Here is a 15,862-nt window from a genome sequence, read left to right as displayed (position 1 = left end):
ACTGATAATCAAAATACTCATTTTCTGGTGCAAAGTCAGATTTCCTATATATATATATATTCACCGCATTCAGAAAGTATTCACAGCCTTATTCCAAAATGGATTGAATTCATTATTTTCTCAATTTTACAAACAATACCTCATATGACAACATGAAATAATTGTGTTTGAAATCTTTCCAAATTTATTAAAAATAAAAAATCTCTCCAGCTCTTCTGGTTGGATGGGGAGTCTCAGTGAACAGATCTCCCCAGGAATGTTTAATCAGGTTCAAGTCTGGGCTCTGACTGGGCCACTTAAGGACATTTACAGAGTTGTTCAGTAGCTACTTCTTTGTTATCTTGGTTGTGTGCTTTGGGTCATTGTCCTGGTGGTAAATTATCCATTGCCTCAGTCTGAGGTCCAGAGAGCTCTGGAGCAGGTTTTCATCAAGGACGTCTCTGTACATTGCTGCATTCATCTTTCCCTCGACCCTGACTAGTCTCCCAGTTCCTGACATTGAAAAACATCCCACAGCTGCCCCACATGATGCTGCCACCACCATGCTTCACTGTAGGGATGGTATTGGACAGGTTTGCCTTTTGGCAAACACCAGACATGCAGTCCTGTGCATTTTACTGAGGAGTGGCTTCCATTTGGCCACTCTACCATACAGACCTGATTGGTGGAGTGCTGCAGAGATGGTTATTGTTCTAGAGGTTCTCCTCTCTCCACAGAGAATCGCTGGAGCTCTTTCAGAGTGACCATCGGGTTCTTGGTCACCTCGCTGTCTAAGGCCCTTCTCCCCTGATCGCTCAGTTTGGCCCGGTGGCCTGCTCTAGGAAGAGTTCTGGTGGTTCCAAACTTCTTCCGTTTACCGATGATGGAGGCCACTGTGATCATTCTGACCTTTAATGCTGCAGAAATTATCTGTGCCTTGATACAATCCTGTCTTGGAGGTCTATAGACAATCCCTTGGACTTCATGGCTTGGTTTGTGCTCTGGCATGCACTGTTAACTGTGGAACCTTCTTTAGACAAGTGTGTGCCTTTTCAAAACATGTCCAATCAACTGAATTTACCACAGGTGGACTAAAGTCAAGTTGCAGTAACATCTCAGTTTGATGATGTTCATCAGTGATCAGATGATCAGTGGAAACAGGATGCACCTGAGCTCAATTTTGAGTGTCATGGCAAAGGATGTGAATATTTATGTACATGTGATTTCTTTTATTTTTTATTTTGAATTTGCAAAGATTTCAAACAAACTTTTTTCACATTGTCATTATGGGGTATTGCTTGTAGAATTTTGAGGAAAATAATGAATTTAATCTATTTTGGAATAAAACTATAACATAACAAAATGAAAAAAAAAAGTGAAGTGCTGTGAAAATTTTCCAGATGCACTGTATGAAAAGCACATCTCCTTTAGTGTTTTTTCTTTATTTTTTATTATTTTGAACATTTTACATTAATACTTTCAATTATGAAAGAATGCATACGGAATTGTGTAGTACACAAAAACGTGTTAAACAACCATGAATATTTACGATTTATTTTTAAATCTTCAAAGTAGCTATCTTTTGATAACAGATTTGCACATTCTTGACATTCTCTCAGTCAGCCTAATAAGGTAATCACCTGGATGGCTATCTTGAGGTGTTCCCAGAGGTGTTGAGTGTTTGTTGGCTGCTTTTCCTTTACTGCTATTCCCAGTGCTCTGACTTGGAATCTGGAAAGTTTTGTTACTCTTAAATACACTGAAACATACAAACACATGCAATTAAAATACATTTTTATAAATAAATCCTCAAGCACATTTAATAAACCTTTTTCGGGAGCATACATTTAACAATTTTCCTGATAAATAGCAGTCACCTTTTTTCAAATAAGAATCTTTTTTAACTTTAATGTTGTACACTTTCTATTTTCGTCGCCTTATTATTCGCTGTAATGTATTTATGTTTGCTGTCACTAGGTGGCGCACTCACATCACTATTATCTATAATCGAAAACACGTTGCCTTAATTTAATTAATGCATATTTTACAAACAATTCCAAAGCATTATTAGTGTGTTAATAAATGTCTTTTTTTGTCATATAATTTATTATTCTTGGGGTGAAAAGGCGATTTAATGACGTGACGATCGAAACAAGTTCACTACAGTGCATCTGCATATGTTAACCGGAGGGAAAAGGGTAAAATCCTGGTTCCGGTTCAGGTTCGAGGCATCTTGGAGAGGCGAGTTTTTGTGAAATAACTTTCCGGGATAATTTCAAATAGTAGATAGTTTGAGATAACTTGCATAGTCAACTATTAATGACGTATATCATTAATTTTACAAATGAAAAGACACAATGCGGTATCGAATCCAAAAGCATGAATTCCTATAGGCGCGGTACGGCCGCGCTACTTCATTTCCCAGGGTTCATAGCGCGCGAGCAGGCGGTCCGGCTTGAAAGCTTGAGCGGAAGCACGAGTTTCAGTTGCACGTCAGTCTAATGTTGTGATCATTTCTCAGCTTCAGTAATATTTTGTTTTATAAGGATTATGGCGTATCCGAATTGCTCTCTGGAAGTGAACAAAGATCTACTGGATCCCAGCTTTGAAAGTTACATACTCTCTCTAGACTCAATCCCATGCTATAATGTAGAGCTGGATGCAGGTGAGGGATGAAAATCAATTTAATTTCACAGGAAGCATTAAATCAAAAGAATAATACTTGCAGTTGTTGCTGAAATTTTGCTCTGTGTGTGTGTGTGTGTGTGTGTGTGTGTGTGTGTGTGTGTGTGTGTGTGTCCTTAAGTTTACCCCATCAGTTTATTCCAGGTGAATGTGTTAATTCCATAAAGTATCTTAAAGTGTTACTATATTATCACGTAAAAGGGTTTTTTTGGTGACATACTGTTCTGTTTGTTTATTAAATCAAACACTCTGTATAATATAAACTAATTTTACATAAAATCCAAATCTGAAATGAGCACATTAGAGTTTTTGTTTGTAAACAGCACCTGTCAAGGGTTTTAAGCACTCAATCTTTTATTGTTTTTGAGACACATTCATGTTCCTTTTGTTTATATACAACAAACTTGATACAAGGCAAAAACCTGGTGTTAATGCCTGAAAGAAAGTTTTGTATACAGATGAGTCCAAATGTGCCATTTTTACTCGGACAGAAAAACTTCCGTAAGACAGAAAATAGGACTCAGACTGCCTCACACAGTCAAACATGGAGATGGAAGCTTGGGTGTGTTTTGGAGCAGGAAAGACTTTGAGACTTATTCCGGGTGAAAGGAAAACTAAACCAACATGGCTACTATTCCATACTTCAACACCATACACAGCCACAGCGGATCAGCCGTCCCCATACCCCCTGTCCTCTACATCTGCCTCGTTCACCCCAACTACCTGCATGTCTTCCCTCACCACATCCATAAACCCCCTCCTTGTTCTTCCTCTTTTTCTCTTCCTGGCGGCTCCATCCTCAGCATTCTCCTACCGATATACCCCATGTCCCTCCTACTGCACATGTCCAACCCATCTCAATCTCTCCTCCCTCACCTTGTCTTTAAAACATCCTACATGTGCTGTCCCTCTAATAAACTCATTTCTAATCCTGTCCATCGTCGTCACTCCCAATGGAAACCTCAACATCTTCAGCTCTGTTACCTCCAGCTCCACCTCCTGTCTTTTACTCAATACCACTGTCTCTAAACCATACAACATCGCAGGTCTCACCACAGTCCTATAAACTTTCCCTTTCATTCTTGCAGATACTCTTCTATCACACATCACTCCTGCTATCACTCTTCTCCACCCACTCCATCCTGCCTGCACTCTTTTCTTCACTTCTCTAACACAGTCTCCATTACTTTGCACTGTTGACCCCAGGTACCTGAACTCCTCCACCTTCTCCACCTCTTCTCCCTGCAACCGCATCACTCCACTGCTCTCCCTCATTCACACACATGTACTCTGTCTTACTTCTACTGACTTTTATTCCTCTTCTCTCCAGCGTGTACCTACAGCTCTCCAGGCTCTTCTCAACCTGCTCCCTACTCTCACCACAAATCACAATATCATCCACAATCATCATAATCCACGGAGACTCCTGTCTGACCTCATCCGTCAACCTGTCCATCACCACTGCAAACAGGAAAGGGCTTAGAGCTGCACCATGGGAGAACAGTTTAACACCCACCTCCAATATTCCTGACCTTACTCCTTTTTTCTTTCCACTTGGTCCTCACCTAAATCCTATTGAACTGGCAAACATGACAAACACCTTTGGCAAGTTTTATAAGCGTTTCTTTTGCATGGCAAAAGCATTTCAGCTGCATGTTTAAAGAAGTTTAACCAAGAGTGAAAGATTTTTTTTATAAAATAAAGTTCTGTACATCTGTACATTTAATATATTTTTATTTGTTCAAAGAAAACCTTCCTACTAAGTTTACCCAGTTTGTTTAATAAAACAAAAGGAACATGCACGTGTCTCTCGAAAACCGTAAAAGTCTCAGTGTTTCCTAACATTTTTGCCAAATACTGTATATGTAAAAATGATGGGGCTTGTTTGTAGCTGGAACTGCTTCATAAGTGTTTTTTTTTTTTGTTTTTTTAACTGGAAAAGCAAATGCAAAGCTGTTTTAGCATTTTATATTTTCATTTTGAGAATTTGAATCTTTTTTAGCTGCATATCTGAAAACTGGTAAATATGCTGAAAATATATACTTTTTTATTAAAGACAACAATTCTGGTTGTGTACTGACTAACATCGTAACATGTTGGACTTCTGATCAGAAGGTTGTGAGTTCAAATCTCATCCAACCTTCCTCTTCTGTGCCTTTAAACAAGGCCCTTAACCCTGAAATGCAAAGTAGAATTGTAAGAGCGTCTGGCAATTGCCTTAAATGTAAAAAAAATATAGCTTTTTCAGGCAAAATCAATTGTTCTCAGACCACAGATATGAAGTTTGGGGACACAACACTGTCTTTAAATAAAAAAAAATGTTAAATTGCTGCAGTTTTATTACTTTTGAACATCTTTAGGATGAATTTTTAACACTGTCTGCACCCCAGGCCTCCTCACCCTACATCATACCTGACTTTGCCAACACGCAACAACATCTATGGAACAACTTCTAAGAAGTTTATAGGTTATTATAACAGCAACATTTGTAATGGAATATTCAAAGAGCATGTACCAATCTTATGCTCAGATCTCCAAAAACTTTTTTCCCCATGGAGTGTGAGTATGGCTTCATACCATAATTTTGGCTTCAGTATAATACCAGAATGTAATTCTAACAAATAACCAGCCTCAAAAATAAGTGAATTAAAAACAATTTGATAAAATAAAAAAATAAATAGTAAAAATAGATTTATATCATAATACCTGTTTCAAACTGCAAAAAAACCCAAAAAACTACAGGGAACATAGGTTACATTTTGATGTTGGAAACCTCTCTCTCTCTCTCTCTCTCTCTCTCTCTCTCTCTTTCTCTCTCTCTCTCTCTCTCTCTCTCTCTCTCTCTCTATATATATATATATATATATATATATATATATATATATATATATATATAAAATATAAGTATATAATATATAAGTAAAGCAATGAAAATATATTAAAATCTTCTTATCTTTACAGTGCAAATAAAAAGTCCTAAAATGTAACAAAAAACATACTAAGATCAATAGTAAAATTTTGCCTTTGAAGAAAAAAAATAAATAATGCAACTGAAGTAACAATGAATACATTTGCATATCTTTACCTTTTCTTAACGGTTTCGCAGCAATTAAGCAAGCACTGCCGCCTACAGGCCAAATTCAGAACAGCAGCGTATAAAATGACGAATTCAGCAAAATTACGATATCGTACCGTTTGAAATGATATAATACTGTATACCGGTTTTTTTTCCCAGTACCGGTATACCGCGCATCCCAAATTCAAAACAGTCATTGGTGCTTTCCTAGCTTTTATATTAGGAGGTTGGTCAATTCCATGGTTTCTTAATAAATATCTTTTTATCATTATATTGTTAAAAAAGAATCTTTTCTGTTTTTCTTGTAGGGGTGGCAGAGGTGAAACTGAAAGACACCCAGTACACTCTGGACCACATGAAGGCTTTCGGCATGTACAATTACCTCCACAAGGATCCCTGGTACGATGAGTGTGTGTACTTTATTGACTGCAAAGGAAGAGTGCTGAATCTGAAGGTCACATTGGTGAGTATTTTAAGCAGCATATAATGAATGTAATGATCAGCACTAAGACTGTAGAGGAAACATGGAAACCCAAGAGCATGCTATTGATTTGTGCTGTAATTAGCAGAAATAATCCATTAGACTATGAGATTTTAAAGTGTAGGTGTGTGTGTGTGTGTGTGTGTGTGTGTGTGTGTGTGTGTGTGTGTGTGTATATATGTGTATATATATAAAAAACTTATAACACGTTTATATAACATTGCATTTTGAGTGAGGTTTTAATGAATAAATGGATGGAGGGATGGACATACGGATGGGTGAATGATACTCTATTTATTTTCTCAGACAGGCTCATTAATGAGTTTTTTACATCATTCAGTGTCTCTACAAACATTAACTAAAGCATTAGAACTGAATCTCCATGATGTTTTGCGTATTTCTTTGTTTGGCCGATTAGATAACTGCAACAATGTGCTGGGGTACATTGGTGGCACAAACCCATAGAGCCCAGAAAACATACATAAACTACCTTTAGCATTTTGTAGAATCAAGCATGTAAGTGAAATGTACATTTTAATAAAGGCAACCTTTCTTCACAGTGAATGATTTACATGTATTCTGCTGATCGCTGCAGTCTTTCACAGCTTTCTTTTGCTTATATTTTTCCAAGGGTGCTAATGTTAGTGGGCACTGTATTAAAGACAAATAGTGCTATACAGAATGCATTTCAACCAACTGAACAATTTTACAGTCTCTTCAGGAATACTAAGTAAACCATTGCTTTGTTCTTCTTTTTAATGGCCATTTTAATGAAAGTTCAGTTAAATAAACAAAGACACAAAAATTAACAGAGCAATTGTTCTTTTTTTATTTATAATTTAATAGGTCAGTAATTACATAATTGTAAGTATCCATGAGCTCTTTACTTATTTTGAGCATTTACCAAACTATTAAGATGTTTATATGCTTTTAAAAGTAATCTAGAAATGTATATTTCTATAACATATCCTTTTCAGATTTGTTAATATGCTTAAATAATAATAATGATAAAAAAATATTTTTTTCCTAAATTATTAAAAATTATAATTGGTTAAACCTATTACATTATTCGGAGAATATATATATATATATATATATATATATATATATATATATATATATATATTAGTACAGACCAAAAGTTTGGACACACCTTCTCATTCAAAGAGTTTTCTTTATTTTCATGACTATGAAAATTGTAGATTCACACTGAAGGCATCAAAACTATGAATTAACACGTGGAATTATATATGGAATTATATACATAACAAAAAAGTATATTGAAACTACTGAAAAATGTCATTCTAGGTTCTTCAAAGTAGCCACCTTTTGCTTTGATTACTGCTTTGCACACTCTTGGCATTCTCTTGATGAGCTTCAAGAGGTAGTCACCTGAAATGGTCTTCCAACAGTCTTGAAGGAGTTCCCCGAGAGATGCTTGGCACTTGTTGGCCCTTTTGCCTTCACTCTGCGGTCCAGCTCACCCCAAACCATCTCGATTGGGTTCAGGTCCGGTGACTGTGGAAGCCAGGTCATCTGGCGCAGCACCCCATCACTCTCCTTCTTGGTCAAATAGCCCTTGATGCCTTCAGTGTGAATCTACAATTTTCATAGTCATGAAAATAAAGAAAACTCTTTGAATGAGAAGGTGTGTCCAAACTTTTGGTCTGTACTGTGTGTGTATATATATATATATATATATATATATATATATATATATATATATATATATATATATATATATATATATATATATATATATATATATAAATATATAAATATAAATTTTTGTTATTTTATTTATTTTTTTTTTTTGTTTGGCCAATGAATATTATTCATTACTCTCACTAGATGGCGCACAAACGTAATGTTGTATGTTAAACTTATATAGTGTAGAATTAGATTTAGTTGAACTTAGATGAGCAGTCGGATCAATTACTGTTGGACTTATATCAGAAGGTTGTAAGTTCAAATCCCAGCATCCCCAAGCTGCTACTGCTGGGCGTTTGAGCAAGGCCCTTAACCCTTAACTGCCGGGTTGTATAAAGGAGCCATTCTGGATAAGGGCATCTGGCGAATGATCAAATGTAAATCACTAATAATAATAATCTCTGAAAGCAAAATACAAAGAAAATCGATTTTCTTGTGCATTTTTTACGCTTTAATTACCAGCAGTGTAAAATTATATAATATAAAGAATGAATGCTGTAATTATACACTAATTATCCCTCTGAGTTCTTTGATTCACTCTGAATGGATCAGAAGTTTGTAATTTACACAATGAACAGTCAGTCATTTGGAGAAACCCACAAAGAAAAGGTGAATAGAAAAACACGTGATGCTTTAGATAATGTTTCCTGTCTGCCTACGGACACATCGAACTGTTACCAAAATCACTGTTATGAATATTAGGTCAATTGAGCACTTTTTTTTTTTTTTTTTTTTTTTAAGAAAAAAACTCCTAATATATTGGTCACATGTCTCTATCTTGAGGTGTACTAAATGCTCTGCCTTCACTATCCAGGAAGCTTTTGACTGCTTTAAGAAGAGCACCAAGCATTTATATATCTATTCTCATACTTGAAATGCTGCAAATCTTTCCCATGAAGATCGAATGGACGATAGAATGCAGTATGCATATGCGTTAAATTACTGTACTGTAATACTGCGAATTCAGAGATTCCAGCCAATCAGAATCGAGCATTCATATTGACCATGGTATAAAATAAGTGACCACTGGATTATCTATTTACCAACTAACCAGATATAAGGTATAATATATTATATGTTTTGGATTTGTTGATTTGATCATGTCGCCGTGTGTTTTACTACCTAATTTTTGTTTTATGATTTTCAAAATATAATAAAAAATTTTGGGGAAAACGGCAAAAATGGAACACGTGCAGCTTTTAATGGTCTTAGCAAGTCACTTAGCAAAACATCTAAGATTCTCTCGTACCATCATTTGTTTGTGTAGTCTCCTGCCTGCTTTTAGTTTGTTAGTCTCAATCGCAGAAAGAAGGTTCCCTGGTGGTCTAGTGGTTAGGATGCAGCATTCCCACCGCTGAGGCCCGGGTTCGATCCCCGGTCAGGGAACCGACCCCAGCCACCCTTAGTGCCGGTCCTAACCCTGGATAAATTGGGGAGGGTTACGTTAGAAAGGGCATCCAGCGTAAAAACGTGCCAAATCAAAACATGCGGAGGATCCGCTGTGGCGACCCCTAATGGGAGAAGCTGAAAGAAAGTTTTAGTCTCAATCGCAGAAAGAATCAAATCATAGATCCCAGGCAATGGAGGCTAAGCATCAACTCTAAATTGCAGTCCATTAATTCTCGTTGCTGATTAATTAATTTAGTCAAACAGGCATTGAGTGGATATTTATTTTGTCTATTTTAATATTTAAAAATATTACTACATTAAATTTATATTATTATGTAATTTTGCATTTGAACCAATCGGGGCTTGAATGCAGGTAAGACATATAACTGCCAAAAACTACAATCCGCAGAACCATTAAAAACGTTTAGGATTTTCATTCTGTTTACATACAGTAATTTGATATTATATTCTCATACATGTGCAGATTATCTGATTATAATGGTATAGTATTTGTTACAGTATTAACAGTTAATCCTCTTATTTACTGGCTACATAAATGATGTTTTATATCACAGCCAGGCTTAGAGTTAGTTACTCTGTAAAAGCTCAAGACTCACTTCAGATCTGCAGGAGCTCATATTTTTGTAATAATCTCATCTACATGAACACGCTGAGCACCGCAGTGACTCATGGAACCTAGAGAGGCGATTGGCTGCTGCGATGCCTAGCAACAGGACAACAAATTTAAATCAGATGAAACAAATAATCTTTGATTGGGAGGAAGAGCTGGTTGTGTTTGCTATACTCATTGTTATAATCCCCTCTCAGCCGATATTCAGTGTGAACCTAATCCTCTGAGAATAATCATCTTTCACCTTCTCGCTATAGGACACGGCCCTGGGGAAACCTCGAGAGGTGTTTCGGATGACCGCTGACCGCAGCGGACATGAGGACGAAAGACTTTGTGCTTCTCTGAGTCTGACCTCTGCTACCTGGGCTGCTCTCTCGGACGGGGCCGGAACTCTGATCCTGTTACGCACCGGCAACCGAGGACAGAGCTCTCAGTTAAAGTGGGAAGTAAGCGCGAACCCTCTCATGATACAGTATATATATAATAGATTTCTCACTCTAGCTTGCTTCCTGTTCTAAAGAAAGTGTGCTCCGGATTGCAAGGTCATGAGTTCAAATCCCAACACCGTCATAATGATATTCCTGCACCATTGAGCAATGCTCTTAACCCTTGTTAAAATGCTCTGGATAGCAAAATGGCATAAATGTAAATGTTAGTAGTTTCACTACTTATTATAATTGACCGTTTTATGAGGACTGACAAATAACCCTATGTTTATCTTACTCAATACAGGTCAGTGTATTGACCTAGCCAGATGTCAGGCTTTGAGATGTCAGGCTAGAAGATGTTAGGAGAGATCTGATTTGTGTGAATTGTGTGTGTCTGGTGTGATAATTATTATTTTTTTTTTTACATTTTTAGCTAAACACAGCCTTATGAGCATGATGTAATGTTTCTATTAATCTTATAAGTCACCCTCTATGAATATGAATATTGAAAGATTCTGATTCTCCTCAGCCCATGTTTAGCGAATCTTTTGGGGAGCCTTTCATCATCCTGAACAGCGTTTCACACGTCCAGGCAGGGGTTCAAGGGTTCCACGCAATCGAGCTTCTGCTGCTTCGTATCCAAAAAGATCCTGACGACACCAAAGGCAGTGGGTTTTTCACTACACTCGAGTGGGTTACAGTCCACAACTCTGCTGGTGAGCAAGACAAGGTTTCAATGTAGATTGTCCACTTAACTGTGTAGAAATGTGTGTATTTTCCACGTGTTGCAAAATGTAACATTGGGAAGCTATGCTTCGAGAAAGTCCAGCTGAATTTCTGGAATGGATTTTCTTTAATATGTCTAGATACCACTTTTACTAGACATTTGCTAGTCTGTGTGTTTCGAAATGTAAGTTGTGCTCACATACTGTAACAATGGTTTAATTGCAGATCCTGTTTAAAGTTTGGAAACCCTTAGTCTTTTATGTTTTTCGAGACACATGCATGTTCTTTTCTTTATTTGCAACAAATTAGGTAAAAGGCAAAAACACACAGGAATTGGACAGTGAATGAAAAGAAGAAAGTTCGCTAGACGGATTAATCCAAATGAGATGATTTGACTCTAACTTTTGTAAGATGGAAAAATGTTAGCAGACTGCCTCACACCTCATCCCCACAATCAAACATGGAGGTGGAAGCCTTATGGTTTGCGGTTGTTTTGGAGATTGGTTGGAGATTTATTCCAGGTGAAAGGAAAAACCGAATCAACATTCCATATTTCAACACCGTGCATTCAGATGAACTGAGGCTATTTGGAACCAACTTCACCTTAAATTCAAGACCGTGAACCGAAGCATATGTCCAAGATCTGTAAATGTTATGTAGGGGCAAGCAGTGGGCTGGACTGTTATCTATCATGGAATGGCCTGCCCAGGTACCCCACCTAAATCCTATTGATCTGCACTGGGATTAACTGAATTGCAAGGTCAGAAATAATTATCCAGCTAGTGATCACCTTTTGGCAAGTTTTACAAAAGACATGGCAAAGTATTTCAGCTGAATGTCTGGAGAAACGAACTGTCCCTATGCCAAGAGTGTGTTTCATGCTAAGAGAGGCTTTTTGAAATGAAAATAAAGTGTATCATCTGTGCATTTATATATTTGTTTGTTCAAAGTAAATCTTACCATTACTTTCCCTTGTTTGTTGCATGGAAACAAAAGGAACATGGAGGTGTCTCTCAAAAACTATAAAAGACAAGATGTTTCCAAACATAAGCTCAGTTTTTACCAGATTGATTAAAGCAGCCACGTGTGTAAGGTTCAAGTTAATAAGACTTAGTATAAAACAATGCTTTGTATTATGCTATAGGATGGAAAGTCAGTATTGTACAGCATGTACTAGGTCGATTCTAAATTGTTTGCTAACAATAAGATGACAATCCTCTTTCGTAGGGACTGACAGCTGCAGAGAAATGTAGGGTAGAGATAATAGACCTCATTTATGAAGCTTGAGATGAACAAAATGATTCATCTTTCGTAGGAGCATTTACACAATAAAATTCAGTATTCATGAAAATTTAATCCCTGGACAGCTTATGTCAGCTAATGACGCCCTAATGTCTGATTGTCTCGGCTTCAAATAGTACAAGAGATGAGATTCTGTAAAAATCTTACACTGACTTCGATGTCAAGATTAAATTGCGTATTATTACATATTTATTGTAAAAAATTTAATTGAGATCTTTACGTGTAAAAGGTTTCTTTTTATTCATTTATTTGAGGGGGTGATCCAGAACAAGAAATATATACAAATAATAAATACGATATAGAACATTAACCTTTGTAGTAAAACAGAAAATAGAATGAACAATTAGTCTATGGTAACTGCATATGGTATGGTAACATCTGCACCCGCTTATCAGACCATCACAGTTCACTTCACACATGCCTATAGCGTGTTTAGGTTTGTGTTATAATGCAAAGCAATTTACAGTTAAGTTGAGGCTAATTTAATTGAATTTGTGCAGGTCAAGAAAAGAAGTATGAAGTGAGTAAGAGGAGGTTGATGAAGGGCAAGTCAGTGCCTCACTATGCTGCCGTGGAGCCTCAGGGCAAAGGGGTGATGGTGGCTTCAGAAAAACCCTTCACCTTTACGCAGGTGGATGGTGCCCCTCTGGAGGACACACCACCTGAAGACATGGAAGTGGAAAAAACAGGTATGTGGTTCTGATTATTAGTATGTATAGTGTGTGTCAGTGCGCAGGATACGATGATACTGGTGTGAGGAGTTAACACTTATGATTTCAGTGAAGGCTGAAGTGTCAAGCAGAATAAGTGCACCAGGACATTGATGTACATGCCAACAATCTGTTGCATGCCACTGAGCACCGGATTGAGGTTTTTGTTTGAGGTTGCAGTAGATGATTTTTCATCCCCTTGTAATGAAACATTCTCACACCATTTTCATCACTCCCACTGTGCCAAGAGAGAAAAATATAATAAATCATTGAGAAGAGAGAAGACTCGGTCAGTCACCATATATCCATCATTTTGGATGATCCATACCGACACAAAATGTAAAATGTGTGTGTGTGAGCCCTTTGATCACTTAATCTATAAAGAACCACATTTTGGTTCATGTGCTCATTCCCCAAAGTGTTTTAATTAATGTCTGAGAAAGTGCAAAGCTGCTCTCGATCAGCATGCTGTATCCTCTTGACCATTAAGCATCCACTATTACATCAGGCAGCCCATTTCTGAGCCTCAAGACAAGTTCAAAGAGAAATGGCATTAGCATCCCCCCCCCCCCCCCCCCCCCAAAAAAAACAAAAAACAAAAACAAAAACACGTTTATTTGGCCCCACCAAATGATGACTTGAGTCTGAATTTGAGTATCCGTATTTCTTTATACAACTCGAGCAAGCCTTTTTAGACTCGTCCACATTTTGTGAGACAGAAGATTAAACTTGGGGGAAATGTAAATGTGCTCAGCGTCCTTGAGTTGGTCTCCATAGAAACTAGAGAAGAAATCATAGACATGATTCAAAACAAACCACTACAGAAAGAGGAAAAACGCAACAAGAGAAAACCATGCGGCTTCCTTTGTTAAGCTTTATTTTACATTCATTCTTTCATGTAGCCACTGTAGATATCATTCTACATGCACTATAGACCTCAAAACAATCAATCCAAGGTATGTTTCGTTGCTCATTTGTTTTTGAATTCTCTGTAACCCTTTGTATCATACATGAGGCATGAGTATGTTGAGGTTACAGTGGATGGCCGGTATGTCAGGTAATAATGAAATATATCTGTCCCCAAGGGCAGAAAATAATTAATAGACAAAGAAGTTATCCCTGCAAGCAAGCAATCCCTCAACAGATAAATTAACACCTATGATGGTACATTAACACCTACAGTGTTTATCTCAGCCCATGTGGACACAAGTGGAAGCAGTAACATTTCATTGAGCTCTCTGGATGTTCTCGTGTATGTACGTGTTAAAAGAAAGTGTGAAAGTACTGTACATACATTTCACCCATGCAGGAAACTGTTTTTGTTCAAAGAAAACATCAGATGACCAGACTCTATTCTGGTTACTGCTTCATTTAGGGGTTTCTGTTTGATAGGAACGTATCAGTTGTTGAAGATTTCATCAGGTTGGTGAATTTGATTCAATGTTAACTTCAGGCAGCAATTTAACTGTACATGTGCTGCATGTCGATGGGATTTTTGCAAATGTACACACTGCAATATGTGAAAATAAGATAAAAGATCAAATTTGCCACATTTTTAGATACAAACTGAGTGATATTTTGTCATTGATAAGATCTAAGTGCTCTTAAAGTCTGTGGCTAAGAGGACAGTGGTACCAGAATGGTATTGGGTATTATATTTGAGAAAATAATAAGGGATTGGTGTATTCCCAATTGATATAGCACTTTTGGAATTATTTGAGTATTCAGAGCATTTAATGGTTCTTTCATGTCTATGCAGAGCAATAGCAACCATGCAAGGTGCTCATTTGCTCAGCACGAGCAGTCAAAGTTTCAGTGTTTGATCTAACCTTTAATTCATTTATGTATATTCATGCAAATTCTTCGGTTCCTGAGCCTGGTTAATAGTCTAGATCGAAAACCGAGAGCACTGAAAAGCAATTAGACAGCAGGTAATACGTCCAAGGAACTAAGCATAAAGGATCAAATGTATGTACATTCTGGGGGTGAAAGTATAATGAGTCTTTTCTCAACAAAAGAATCGCAGATCAAGTCAGGACCTGCTGCACGGTAATACACCTAATGCACTAATTAGAAATGGTGAGTTTTGCAGCAAAAATAGACCTGAAGTATCCCTTTTTTTAAAATATTTTATTTATTTATTTTTTTACAAAAAAGTTAACATTTAAATCTACATATTTTAATGGCTTTACATTTTGATTGATTCAAATAATTAAACGTTTGGGTAAACTTGCAGTCATTTCTTTTTTTTTTTTTTTTTTTTTTTTTTTTTTGTGTAACATGCCAACATGTCAGTGGTGTTCCATTCACTTTTAATGGTCTCCCACAGACTGGCTGTCAACAAGATGTATTAATATAAAGTGACTAACTCTGAACAATCTACAGCAATTTGTGACAAGAACCAAGGCTCAGATTTCTTAATTCCCTCTCGGAGATTCATTCACCAACAACCTGTGACACAAATAAAAAGACACAGTGTCTCACTGCTTTAATTGTACGTGTTCACATTTTACACACAACTCACGTACTAGCATACATTTAAAGAAAAAATTCTGCACATATGTTGTTTGTTTTTTTCTGTTTGTCCCTTTTTCTGGCATAGAAGTGTTGTTGTTTTTTTTTTTTGTTTTTTTTTTCAAGCTCCAGAGGTTAGATGGCTGCAAAGTCCATTGTAGATTGACTGGATTCCAGAAGATTTCTGGAATCTCCTCCATTGACACCTGGGCACTATACGTCCTCTCTGTC

At 36.9% G+C, this 15,862-nt stretch overlaps 2 protein-coding genes across 3 annotated transcripts in view; both read left to right on the top strand.

Moving 5' to 3' along the window:
* The window catches only part of LOC310716403 (antigen WC1.1-like), a 149,595-nt gene that overhangs the window by 90,357 nt on the left and 43,376 nt on the right, over positions 1-15,862 (top strand). The gene's annotated exons all lie outside the window — the stretch shown is intronic.
* The window catches only part of nudcd1 (NudC domain containing 1), a 30,623-nt gene continuing 17,162 nt past the window's right edge, over positions 2,402-15,862 (top strand). For both annotated transcript variants that reach the window (XR_014530567.1, XM_083523656.1), the window contains exons 1-5: positions 2,402-2,644; positions 6,049-6,203; positions 10,209-10,397; positions 10,909-11,095; positions 12,908-13,096. Coding sequence is in view for 1 of the 2 variants with exons in the window: in XM_083523656.1 (XP_083379782.1) it covers positions 2,530-2,644; positions 6,049-6,203; positions 10,209-10,397; positions 10,909-11,095; positions 12,908-13,096 (835 nt within the window). In the remaining variant the exon portion in view is untranslated. The remainder of the gene's footprint in view (positions 2,645-6,048; positions 6,204-10,208; positions 10,398-10,908; positions 11,096-12,907; positions 13,097-15,862) is intronic.

The sequence above is a fragment of the Silurus aristotelis genome (assembly GCF_946808225.1).
Source record: "Silurus aristotelis genome assembly, chromosome: 21".
Taxonomy (NCBI): Eukaryota; Metazoa; Chordata; class Actinopteri; order Siluriformes; family Siluridae; genus Silurus; species Silurus aristotelis.
The sequence above is the reverse complement of the archived record's forward strand: the minus strand, read 5'-3'. Positions and strand labels throughout refer to the sequence as shown.